Below are 12,630 nucleotides of genomic sequence, written 5' to 3'. Positions count from 1 at the left end.
TTGTAGAGTTCCTGGGTGAAGGCTTCGTTCTGAAATGAAGGATGGTTTCTCAGACAGAACTGGGGTGGAGGTGTGCCCCCAAGGGCTCTGCCCCCAGGAAGGGATCGACCGGGAGGGTTGGGTTCATGGTAGAATGCATGCACCAGGTGGGTGTTCCAACAAGGACCAGCGCCAGGCCTGGATGTAAACAGCTGGTGATGTGACCTGCCCTGCCTGACTCGGGATCAGGTGGGGACCAGCCCTCCTGGGGCTGCCCGGAAGAGCTGTTTGAGTCCCCATTTCTCAGTTCTCTGTACCTGAGGAAAGCCATCGTCAGAGCAAGGTCAGATAGGTCTGGAGCTGTTTTCCTGTCATCCCAACCCATTGTCATCACAGTGATGTAAGCCTGACGCTAGCCTGCCTTGTAGTTAGGGGAGCTTCGGAGTGAGCATGCTCGGTCCCCCCTCCCACCACTTCCTGAAACCTCTCAGCTGGGCCTGCAGAGGGGTGCTCAGCGCTGCTTCAGGACGGGCCTGCCCTGTGCTGCCTCAGGACGGGTAAGTCAGTGGATCCTAGATCTGGCTTGTCCCCAAGAGGGGATTCAGGGGCGCCATGCCCACCTATGTAAGGGCGCAGGGACAATAGTGTATATCAGACTGCTCTTCCCCAACCTACCTGGCTGCTTCTGGAAGATCTTTACCCCAACTGTAGGTACAGATGAGAGTGGAAGGACTGGACTTCCTCTGACAGGGAACTGAGGACCACAGAGGCATCCTGGTCAGTATGGTTGGTGGGACTAGGGGTTCCTCTTCCTAGGAGTTACCTAGGGTTAGAGGCAGGCTCTGAGGAGGGATGAACAGTGGGGCTCTACTGGGATAGGCTGTGTGGTCGTGGGGCTAGATCCTGGGGTGGCCACTAACCGACTCTGAGGCAGGCATTTGGAGTACCTGTCAGAGCAGATCTTGTAACTTCTACTAGATTTGTGAGGACAGACTCATGGACTGCTCAGCATGGCCACCGAGGACTGTGAGCAGCGGTCACGGTCTTACTAATGAGGGCACGTGGCACAATGTCTTAGGGGGCTAACCACGCAGAGGGGTGAGAACGGAGACACCCCGAGGGAATGTGGGAAGGAAGAGTAGCTTGTGCAAGCACTCAGCTTAGAGATCAGTCAAACTGAAATGTGCGTTATTGAGAAGTGTGGTGTCGGGGATGGGCCCCCAGATCTACAGGATGTATAGTTGACACTAGTAATTTAACGGTTCCTGCCCAATGGCGTTCTGAATTTGAGTCAGTGTTCTGAGTTTGAGGACAGAAAGGAGGAGGAAGTTTTGTTGTTGTTGTTATTTTTTGCCTTTCTCCTCTCTCTCCTCTCTTCTCTCCTCTCTCTCCTCTGCCCTCTCTCTCCTCTCCTCTCTCTTATCTCCTCTCTCCTCTGCCCCCTCTCTCTCTCCTCTGCCCTCTCTCTCTCTCCTCTCTCTTCTCTCTCTCCTCTCTCTCCCCTCTCTCCTCTCTCTTCTCTCTCCTCTGCTCTCTCTCTCTCTCCTCTCTTTCCTCTCTCTCTCCTCTCTCTCCTCTCTCTTTCTCCTCTCTTTTCTCTCCTCTCTCTCCTCTCTCTCTCTCTCTCTCTCTCTCTCTCTCTCTGTATGTATGTGTGCATGTGTTTCCATGTGTATGGGCACACATGTGCGCACACACACATACACACACACACACACACACACACAATGTGGAGTCCAGAGACTGATGTTCCAAACCATCCCCAGTTGCTCTTCCATCTTCTTCCTTGAGGCAGGGTCTTTCATTCAAGCCTAGAGTCTACAGATGTGGCTACTCTTGCTAGCTGGCTTGCTCTGGGGATTTCATCTCTACCCTCTGAGGGTGGAATTGTAGGTGGACTGCTACAGGAACTAGGCATTTATGTGGGTTCTGGGGATCCAAATATAAGTCCTGTGACATATAAGTGCTGTAACTCGTGTGACAAGCACTTTTACCACTGAGCTGTCTCCCGCCAGGCCCCAGAGAAGCCCATAGGAGGATGGAAAAGTGAAAGATCGAAGCAACCCAAACAACCAGAAATTCCTGCAGTAGAGAAATATAACACAGTGTGCTAATGGCTCAATGGGCCAGTCCAGCCACCCTGGCTTACAGTTCACCTCTCCAAGGGGCGGAAACAAAGTGTGTCTTCCCTTTGTGCTTTCCTGTCCGTTAGGAAAGCTCCACAGTCAAAAGACTGACAGGACCGTCAGCATCACAGGTGGCGCGTTACCTGTGCATGTCCTGGCCACTCCAAGTACCTCTCTTTCTGGAAGATGGGTCTCCTGGTGGGAGGAGCTGCATGGTGTGGGAGTGGGCCTAGGGAAGGCTGGAGGCAGGAGAGTAGAAGTGGGAAGGATGGTAGGAGCAGGTGGCCATGAAGAAGGTGTGGTTTGAAGACGGATGGATAAGAATAGCATGAGTCTGAGGACTGGTGGCAAGGGGAAGCAGGGGTGTGGCTGGGAGTTAGGGCAGGTAGAAGAGGACATCCAGGGCCAGTTCACCATGCAGCCTGGTGGCTACAAGTGACATGCTAAGATCATCATTCCAGTTGTGTTGCCCTTTGTCCAACGGATGCTTGATGGCGTTCGGCCTGCTATAGGTCCATCTGAGTAATGGAGTCCACCAGCCCAAGCAGACATCACAACCATGTGGGTGTATGGCCCTTGTGGGTGTGGTGAGCCTCAGGAGTACAGTAGATCATTCTCTGCCACGTTCTAGGAAGGTGTCTTAGTCAGGGTTTCTATTCCTGCACAAACATCCTGACCAAGAAGCAAGTTGGGGAGGAAAGGGTTTATTCGGCTTACACTTCCATGCTGCTGTTCATCACCAAAGGAAGTCAGGACTGGAANTCANACAGGTCAGGGAGCAGGAGCTGATNCAGAGNCCATGGAGGGATGTTCTTTACTGGCTTGCCTCCCCTGGCTTGCTCAGCCTACTCTCTTATAGAACCCAAGACTACCAGCCCAGGGATGGTCCCACCCACAAGGGGCCTTTCCCCCTTGATCACTAATTGAGAAAATGCCTTACAGTTGGATCTCATGGAGGCATTTCCTCAACTGAAGCTCCTTTCTCTGTGATAACTCCAGCTGTGTCAAGTTGACACAAAACTAGCCAGTACAGAAGGTTTGGGAGCACACTGTTGCCGAGTCCTGATGAAAGTTGGCCATGATCTTCTACCCTCAGGGGTCAGCCATTTCCAACTCTCTCACAGATGGCACACACCACTGAAGATGGCCCAGGACATCAAGAGGAAATGTCACTACCCAGAGCCAGGCCTGCCACCCACAACAAACAGAGAGGCCAGTGTCTGCTTCTTAGAGAAGACAGATGCAGGGGTCCTTCTCTTCTCCCTCATCTTTCCACATCCGTACTCCGTTCAGGGATTCCTGAGATGGCCTAGCCCAGCTGCACTTCTGAGAGAAGCCTATATCTTGGAGCATGGGGCTGTTGACCCTTGTCCCTTCCTGTGGAAGAAAAAGCCTAGTTGTTGCAAGACTTCCACAACAACTGATCTGAGCAAGTTAGGGGTCCTTGGAGCTTAGACAGGAAAGGGAGGGGCTCTGAGTGTTCTGAGGGAGACCCTTTAGCACAGAGAAGACAGACAGCTGAAAGGAAAGTGGCAGGTTGGGAAAGGGACAAGTCTAAGGCATGGTGTGCCCTGAGCACAAAGGACAATGACACGAATACAAGGCCAATAGCTGTGTCAGCTACCCACGAGAAGCCATGGTGAGGAGCCACGTTATAGTGTAGGGATTCAAGAGCCTCCCCGCTTCTCTGGGGTCCTAGTGCAGTGTGCTCTGGCCTGAGCCTCATGGTGGCTCTCCTTTGATGTAAGTGTTGATGCTCTGTGGGTTAGGGGACATGACCCAGGTGGGGGTATCACGGCCTTGTTTTGTTCTGTCTAGGCTGAGCAGTTAGTCCCAACAGCTCACTCTGCCTCCCTGGCCAAGTTCTGTCCACAGGAGACAGGGATGTGACTTGCAGGTATGGCAGTTTCTCACAGTGCATCCTCACCGCAAGAGGGAAGTGCGTGTCACGTTTTCTGTTGAGCCCTTGCTTCCTCTGCCTTCTACACCCGGAGCACCGTCCCCTTCACCACACTCGGGGTTGCTAGGTGTTTAGGATGAACATGGTGTAGCCCCTGTAGGGGACAGACCCGCCCTAGGCTGCCTCTGCAGCTGGCTTTACGGAACTCTAATTCTAGCTGCAGGGACGGCAGGTGCAGGCCTCTCAGGGCTCCGACTCTGGGGCTCCATGCAGTCATGTGCTCATTCACTAGACGGGGGTCTTGCTTAGTGGTATTTTGAATTTGGAAGGAGCAGAAGCTTGCTGCACCAGATGTAGAGCAGAGAGTGACTGGAAAGCTGTTAAGGCCTGGTGTTCAGCAGGTCAGGGCATGGTGGGGTGATGTGAGGAACCTGCTGAGAGTCGATGCTTGGAGTGGCTCTTCTTGCCTTCCCTGGCTTTGCCTCCCTTTGATGTGTGCTGAGGTATCACTTTAGTCTTCTTCAGAGGGCAGCCACCTTCTCGGGTGTTCGGTTTAGCTTCCTGTTGTTTTCTTCAGAAACTCCTGAGAAGGAAGCAGGGGAGCTGGGCACTGGTGCCAAACTGGTGAGGCTCCAGGGCTTGGTATGGATGTCTGGGGGCTCTTGGACTGGCTTCCATAGGATTCCAAAGGCCACTCCTGCAGCCCAATGCACCCGTGGTTATCTGCCTGACTGAGGGGCAGCCATGTGTGTCGGAGGAGCAGGTGGGCAGCAGGTCAGACTTTTTTCTTTAACTTAACTTAACTTAACTTTTCAGGTCATTATTTTAAACCAGGAATAAAAAATCCCTAGGAGGAATTTTAGCAAGTTCAGACTTTCTTAACGGTGTTGGAAACTGACTGCAAAGTGGGGCTCTGAAATATCGGTACCTAGTGACCATCCCATTGTGTAGCTTCAGGGTACCATGTCTTCAGACTTCAGAACACTCATTTAGTTATTTTTGCCAGCCTGATAGGCAGAAAAACAAAACAAAACAAAGAGGTCGTCCTTCATGCTTATTTTGCGTTTCTTGCCCTTTTGGGAGCTCTTAATTCTGTGGGAGCTCATGTGCCATCAGCTTTGCCAACCATAACCAACAAATAACAGTTTTAACTCTGGTATCCAGGGTGATGCTTTGATGCTCCCCGGCTTCCCTGGTGCCTGGTTGTCTGTACTGCATTACCTTTGTTGACTGTGGGGTGCTCTAGACTCTTTGTTGAATGAGTCAATCTGGGATGACAGGCATTGCAACAGCACACCTGGCTGGCAGGCAGGCTGGCTGGCTGGCTGGGTGAATGGATGGATGGAGGGCTGGCTGGCTGGCTGGCTGGCTGGGTGAATGGATGGATGGAGGGCTGGATGGGTGGGTGGATGGGTGGATGGATGGGTGGATGGGTGGATGGCTGGGAGGGTGGCTGGCTGGCTGGCTGGCTGGGTGAATGGATGGATGGAGGGCTGGATGGCTGGATGGATGGGTGGATGGGTGGGAGGGTAGATGGATGGATGGATGGATGGGTGGATGGATGGATGGATGGATGGATGGATGGGTGGATGGATGGGTGGATGGGTGGATGGATGGGTGGATGGATAGGTGGGAGGGTGGCTGGCTGGCTGACTGAGTGGATGGATGGGTGGATGGGTGTATGTATGTATTATATATGTATGTGTAGATGGATAGATGGTTGGGTGGGTAGATGGGTGTATGTATGTATGTATGTATGCATGTATATATGTATGTATGTATGCATGCATGGATGGATGGATGGTTGGATGGAATGGATAGGTGGGTGGCTGGGTGGGGGTGGCTGGGTGGGTGGGAGGGTAGCTGGCTGACTTATTCTCATTGGCTTTTTGTTTTGTTTTGTTTTGTTTTGTTTTGCTTTGCTTTGCTTTGTTTTGTTTGCATTTTCACCTAACTCTGTTTCAACATGCTCTTTCTCCAGGTCATTTTAAGCTGCCAGAGCCACCTTCACAAGGGGGTCCACAGAACTCACATAGGAGCCACCATGAGATCAGAACCCACCAATGCAGCAGGTGAGAGAATCTTGTTTGACTGAGGCATTGAAGAAGGCCCGGAAGAATTCCTATGTGGTACACTTGGTCTCGTCACACAGTGAAGATCCAAAGGCTTCTGTGGGCCTGAGCAAGCAGCAAGAGGCAGAGCCGTGCCAGGGAATCTGTTCAGTGTGGTTCTGGGAAAGGCAAGGCTGCAGCTTGGTCACAGACTGTGTCCCTTGCAGTTTTCAGTGAAACTGTATGGTGTGTGGGTAGGGTGGGGTGCGGGTGGGGTACAGAGATGAAGCACCAGAACTTGGTGAGACTGACAACAGGACAGAGGGAGATAAGAGTCTGAAGTGGGATGGAGCAGTGAGACAGACAGGGCAGAAGGACAGAAGGGTGTCTGAACCTGCCTGAGGGTGCTTTCACAGTGGGAAGAGAGCTACCCAGGTAGGGAGCTGTTTAACACCTATGCCTGTCTATGGGCTCAACCCTCACCCTTGCTCTCTGCTGGCCCCAGGTTCCGATGTCAAGATTTAGCACTGGGCTCCAAGACAGCTCACCACCTCTGGAACCTCAACCTCACTTTCTTTATTCAGATATGGTAACAGATGCCTCTGAGCAATGACCCAGGGCACCCAGATCGTGGGAGGAAGGCGCCTCACACCCACTGTCAAAAAGGAAAAAACATAAAAGCAGAAGCTGGCTGGCTGTGCCTGAGCTCTGCAGACAGGGCTGCAAAGCAGAGCAGACACTTGAAAGTAGCACAGGCTTCCTCAGAGTAAACACAGTGGCCATGTGACCCAGCAAGCTTGCTTTTAGGTGTACCCAAAAAGGAGACAGCAGGGACAGAAGTCAGGGACACCAATGCTCATATTGTTCATAACAGTCTAGCGGTGGCAAGCAGCCTAGGTTCCATGTACACGTGACAAGTGTCAAAGTGTCTGTGTGTTCACTGGGGAGTGTTCCTGTGCATGGAGTGTCTTGATGGGATGCTAGCCTGTCTTAAAAAGAAGACATGTTCTGACACACCCTATTGCGGATGAACCCGGAGGATGCTATGCTCAGTAGACTAAATCTGCACTGATGATGAATCCGTTTGGGTGAGGCTGCTCTACAGAGGCAGGGAGAATGCAAGGGAGGAAAGTGTGTGTACGCGCGCATGTGTGTATGTGTGTGTGTGCATGTGTGTATGTGTATGTGTGCATGTGTGTATATGTGTGTATATGTGTATGTGTGTATATGTGCATGTATATGTATGTGTGTATGTGTGTATGTGTATATATGTGTGTATGTGTTTGTAAGTGTGTATATGTGTATGTATGTGTGTATGTATGTGTATGTGTGTATGTGTATGTGTGTGTATGTGTTTGTATGAGTGTGTATGTGTGTGTTTGTGCATGTATATGTGTATGTATATGCATGTGTGTGTGTGTATTTCTAGAAGAGCTTTGGTCTGCAGGCTGAGAAGATTCTAGAGGTGGGAACTGGCTCCACTCCACACAGCAGACAGTTAGTTAGTGACGGTCAGCTGCATGCAGGGGAATGAAGGACTCGGAGAGAACGTTCTGTGCTATGTGTGTTCCATAGAGATTAAAAAGGAGGCCTGGAGCTGGGCGTGGTGACGCACGCCTTTAATCCCAGCACTTGGGAGGCAGAGGCAGGCGGATTTCTGAGTTCGAGGCCAGCCTGGTCTACAGAGTGAGTTCCAGGACAGGCAGGACTGCACAGAGAAACCCTGTCTCGAAAAACCAACAAAAAAAGGGGGGGGGGCTGCGAAATGTATCAGTTGCCTAAGAAAGATTCAGGCTCTGTGGTTGGGGACAGGTCACCTTCCTAACAAGGAGCCCTCACCTGAGGTGAGTGCGGGTCTTAGCTGGCATCCTGTCTCTCATGGCCAGAGTGGAATCCATCCAGGCTGAGGGCAATGGCATGGGCAGCTGAGATCCCAGGGAGTATGGGACAATTGGCCAGGACAACCAGAGCCATGGAACAGATATCAGCCTGGGACCAGGAGGCAGTGCCCTTGTGGCCTCCAAATCTGACCCACGACATGGCTGAAGGCTTCTCCACCAGATGACCAGTGTGGCCAGAGGAAGAGGGTTTGGAGAGAATTCATCTGCCCACATCTGTCAGGGTCTGGGGTTGATGACTGTCCTCACCATTCTCTGGTCCAACTGGCTTCCTCTGGCTGCAGTCTTTTGAACTCCTTATGTGTCTAGTCTGAAGTCTGTAAAACTTTCCTTTTACTTAAAAGATTTATTTATTAATTGTGTGTGTGTAGCAGGCATACATGTGCCACTGAGTATGTGTTGCAGGCATGTATGTGCACTGTGCATCTGTAGCATGTATGTATGTGCACTGTGTGTCTGTGGCATGTATGTATGTGCCCTGTGTGTATGTAGCAGGCATGCATGTGTACTGTGTGTATGTAGCAGGCATGCATGCACCTCTGAGTGTGTGTTACAGGCATGCATGTGCACTGGACATGTGTAGCAGGCATACATGTGCCACTGAGTGTGTGTTGCAGGCATGTATGTGCACTGTGCATCTGTAGCATGTGTGTATGTGCACTGTGTGTCTGTAGCATGTATGTATGTGCCCTGTGTGTATGTAGCAGGCATGCATGTGTACTGTGTGTATGTAGCAGGCACGCATGCACCTCTGAGTGTGTGTTACAGGCATGCATGTGCACTGGACATGTGTAGCAGGCATGCATGTGCCACTGAGTGTGTATAGCAGGCATACATGTATACAGTGCGCGTGTGAAAGTCAGAGAACACCTCAGCTAGTCAGGATCTGCCGCAAGGTTTACCTGCTGAGTCATCTCTCTGACCCCACCTCCATCGAGCTTCTTACTTTTTCTTGGTATTATAAATCTCCCTGAGTGGGAGTAGTTCTGTAAACTCCTACTGCTGTGTCATTTCTGCCCCACAGGAAACACCACACTGGGGGTTACCTCTGTTCTTCAGAGCACCTCAGTCCCTTCTTCTGAGACCTGCCACGTCTCCTACGAGGAGAGCAGAGTGGTCCTGGTGGTGGTGTACAGTGCTGTGTGCCTGCTGGGCCTACCAGCCAACTGCCTAACTGCCTGGCTGACGCTGCTGCAAGTCCTGCAGAGGAACGTGTTAGCCGTCTACCTGTTCTGTCTGTCCCTCTGTGAGCTGCTCTACATCAGCACGGTGCCATTGTGGATCATCTACATCCAGAATCAGCACAAATGGAACCTGGGTTCGCAGGCCTGCAAGGTGACTGCTTACATCTTCTTCTGCAACATCTACATCAGCATCCTCTTGCTCTGCTGCATTTCCTGCGACCGCTACATGGCCGTGGTCTATGCACTGGAGAGCCGAGGCCACCGCCACCAGAGGACTGCCGTCACCATTTCTGCGTGTGTGATTCTTCTGGTTGGACTTGTTAACTATCCAGTGTTTGACATGAAGGTGGAGAAGAGTTTCTGCTTTGAGCCCCTGAGGATGAACAGCAAGATAGCTGGCTACCACTACCTGCGTTTCACCTTTGGCTTTGCCATCCCTCTCGGCATCCTGGCGTTCACCAATCACCAGATCTTCCGGAGCATCAAGCTCAGTGACAGCCTGAGTGCTGCACAGAAGAACAAGGTGAAGCGCTCAGCCATCACGGTCGTCACCATCTTCCTGGTCTGCTTTGCTCCCTACCACGTGGTACTCCTCGTCAAAGCTGCCAGCTTTTCCTTCTACCAAGGAGACATGGATGCCGTGTGTGCCTTTGAAAGCAGACTGTACACAGTCTCTATAGTGTTTCTGTGCCTGTCTACAGTCAACAGTGTGGCTGACCCCATCATCTACGTGCTGGGTACAGACCACTCTCGGCAAGAAGTGTCCAGAATCCACACAGGGTGGAAAAAGTGGTCCACAAAGACATATGTTACATGCTCAAAGGACTCTGAGGAGACACACTCGCCCACAGAGCTTTCAAACACATACACCTTCCCCAATCCTGCGCACCCCCCAGGATCACAGCCAGCGAAGCTAGGTTTACTGTGCTCGCCAGAGAGACTGCCTGAGGAGCTCTGCTAAGCCCACTCTTCCTCAAAACTAGCACCAGTCACACATACCTGCTCCTCTGAGTCACCCTCTGGGGTGTCCACAGCACTATAGATGCCTTTGTTAGGGCACACACTGCTGATCTTTCCTTCCTAAGGCCACCAACTCTGAAAGTATCTGTTCTTTAGATGTCCTCAGGCTCTCCTCTATGGAAAGTGGGGCTTGCTAAGGAGCCTGTGGCTCTTAGGAGAGCTCTTTATCAGCAGTGTGCTCTGCAGGGCTCCCAGCGGCCATCAGCAGAGCACTTGGCAGAACACTTTATTCCCCCATTGTCCAGTGGCTAACACAGTTCATCTTGGGGCTTTCCACTGAGATGGAAGTGAACTGTGTTCAGAGTTACCACCATGGGGATAGGAGTCCAACCCTGCGGACTCCCACTGGGGGTTGGCTCTGAGTGGACATAATTGTCTTTTGGAGGAGCCATGGAGCACGGTGGCCAATTGCTCCAGCTCCTAGTAGCCCCGGATATCCTCGCCTGGGATCCCTCAACCATTTACATTAGGAAGTGCTAGTGGACACCCCAGGAACAGGTTGGTATAGCTGCTACCAGATAAGGGGTTATCTGGCATCTGGCATGTCTTTCTTTGCCTTGCAACTTCTGGCCTTGACATCACAGAGGAGGTAGGCTGGGGCTCCTGAAAGGGCAAGCCAGGAGCAAGCCCCACTTTGCCCCGTTTTTCTCCAATGTTGACTCTGAGTCAAATCCCGGCTCTGTTCCAAGAGCCTTCCTTGTCTTGCTGAGTCATTCCTGTGCTACCTCACTGGGTCACTCGCTGCTGGGACTGAAGCCGCCCCCGACCCCACCCCATCGCAGAGGCTCCTGATGCACTTGGAGTGCAAGGGCCAAGGACCCTGAGCTTGGTGGGCCTCGGAGCTGATCCTCCTGAAGCACACACATCACGGATGCCGCACTGAGACTGTGACCTCAGAGTTAACTTCAGCTCTACCTTGGAAGAAGAACCGAGAATAAGAACACAGACTTTCTTTCCTTGCTGTTGGGCATTTTTGATTGTTTTTTTTTGAGACGAGGTTTCTTGTACCTCAGACTGATCTTAAACTCACTAAGTAACATAGGATGGCCTGTTTTCTCCTGATTCTGTCTGTTGTCCCCATCTCTTGGGGTGGAATTACAAGGATGCACCACCAGCCTCTGACTTCCTCTTCAGTGATGTTTGCTTGTTTGTTTGTTTGTGTGGATGTGTTGGCAGAGCCGTGTGTGTGTGTGTGTGTGTGTGTGTGTGGTGCGAGCACACACAGTCTCATGCACTAAGGCCAAAGGTTGACACCGGACATTTTCCTTGATATCTTCTTTAAGTGTGAGAGTCAGGGTCTCACACTGAAACCAGAGCTCACCAGTTTGGCTGAACCAGTTAGCCGGCTTGCTCCCGTGATCCCTGTCTCTGCCTTGCATGCAGTGGGGCGGTACAGGCAGGCGGCCATGCTTGCTTGCCCTTGTGCCTCGCTTTGTTTTGTTCTGCTTTTAGGAGACACGTTTCTCTCTGTAGTCCTGACTGTCCTCTGTAGACCAAGATGGCTGCTGTAGACCAGGCTGGCCTGGAACTCACAGAGATGCCCCCGCCCGTGCCTCCTGATTGCTGGGATTAAATGCATGTAACACCATACCCAGCCCTGCGCCTCCACTTGTGTATGGTGCTGGGGATCCAAACTCTGATCCTCACTTGCTCAGCAAACACTCTAAGAACTGCCCCATCGTCACAGCCTCTCTCCTTCCTCTTTAAAGTAAGAGTTTTTTTGTTTGTTTGTTGTTGTTGTTTTTTTTTTTTTTTTTTTTAATTTTTACCTCTGTAGGTAGACATCTTTCCACTTGGAAGGCCAAACCTAGGACAGGAAGGTGAACCCTGGGAGCATGGAGACTCTAAGTGGAATGTGGCTGTGGTGAGGGCAGGAAGGTGGAGCGGGCTGTAGGTTCTTACGGTTTTCTACTGCCCTTGGCACAGCGAAGCCAAGCAATGTCCCCTCCGTATCCCTCTGCCAAGTTCAACCCAGGCTGAGAGATGGATGTCCTGTTTTCTGAAGCAGTAATCTGTGCTCCCCCCTCGCTGGAATGGGTCCTCCATCTGTCTTCCACAGGCCCCAGATGCCCTCTCTAGGAGCTTCTACATCTTAGCCCCTCTCCTCCTTTCAGCCTTAGGGCTCTGACATCACCCCTGGGCCAGCACCGTGGCAAATCATTGGAATCCTGTGTGGACCGTGTGGGGCTAGCCTGACAGTCTCTGTGGGGAAGGCAGGTGACCAGGAGGTCCAGAGGAATCCCGAATGGCTTCTACCCTGTGGGTCCTTCTCGCCATAAACCCAAGGGCAGGAAAAAGAACACATAGTGGAGAGGGGCTAGACATAGGAAATGCCAATCGAGTTTATTTTACTTATAACAGAAGCACAAGAGCCGGGCATGGTGGCGCACGCCTTTAATCCCAGCACTCGGGAGGCAGAGGCAGGCGGATTTCTGAGTTCGAGGCCAGCCTGGTCTACAGAGTGAGTTCCAG

The 12,630-nt window shown here is 51.8% G+C and overlaps 1 protein-coding gene across 2 annotated transcripts; it reads left to right on the top strand.

The window, feature by feature from the left end:
- The first annotated feature begins 465 nt into the window (after positions 1-465).
- On the top strand, positions 466-11,467 carry Gpr132 (G protein-coupled receptor 132). Of its 2 annotated transcripts, none has more exons than XM_021179606.2 (3): positions 466-536; positions 5,987-6,077; positions 8,979-11,467. In XM_021179606.2, the coding sequence occupies exons 2-3, from the start codon at positions 6,050-6,052 to the stop codon at positions 10,097-10,099; spliced, it is 1,149 nt and encodes a 382-aa protein (XP_021035265.1). In that variant the 5' UTR covers positions 466-536; positions 5,987-6,049; the 3' UTR covers positions 10,100-11,467. The 2 variants fall into 2 exon arrangements, with proteins under 2 accessions (XP_021035265.1, XP_029340210.1); XM_029484350.1 differs by lacking the exon at positions 466-536 and adding an exon at positions 706-756.
- The last annotated feature ends 1,163 nt before the right edge of the window (positions 11,468-12,630 follow it).

This window comes from Mus caroli, chromosome 12, assembly GCF_900094665.2.
Source record: "Mus caroli chromosome 12, CAROLI_EIJ_v1.1, whole genome shotgun sequence".
Lineage (NCBI taxonomy): Eukaryota > Metazoa > Chordata > Mammalia > Rodentia > Muridae > Mus > Mus caroli.
Note: the sequence above shows the minus strand (reverse complement) of the source record. Positions and strands in the feature narration are given on the sequence as shown.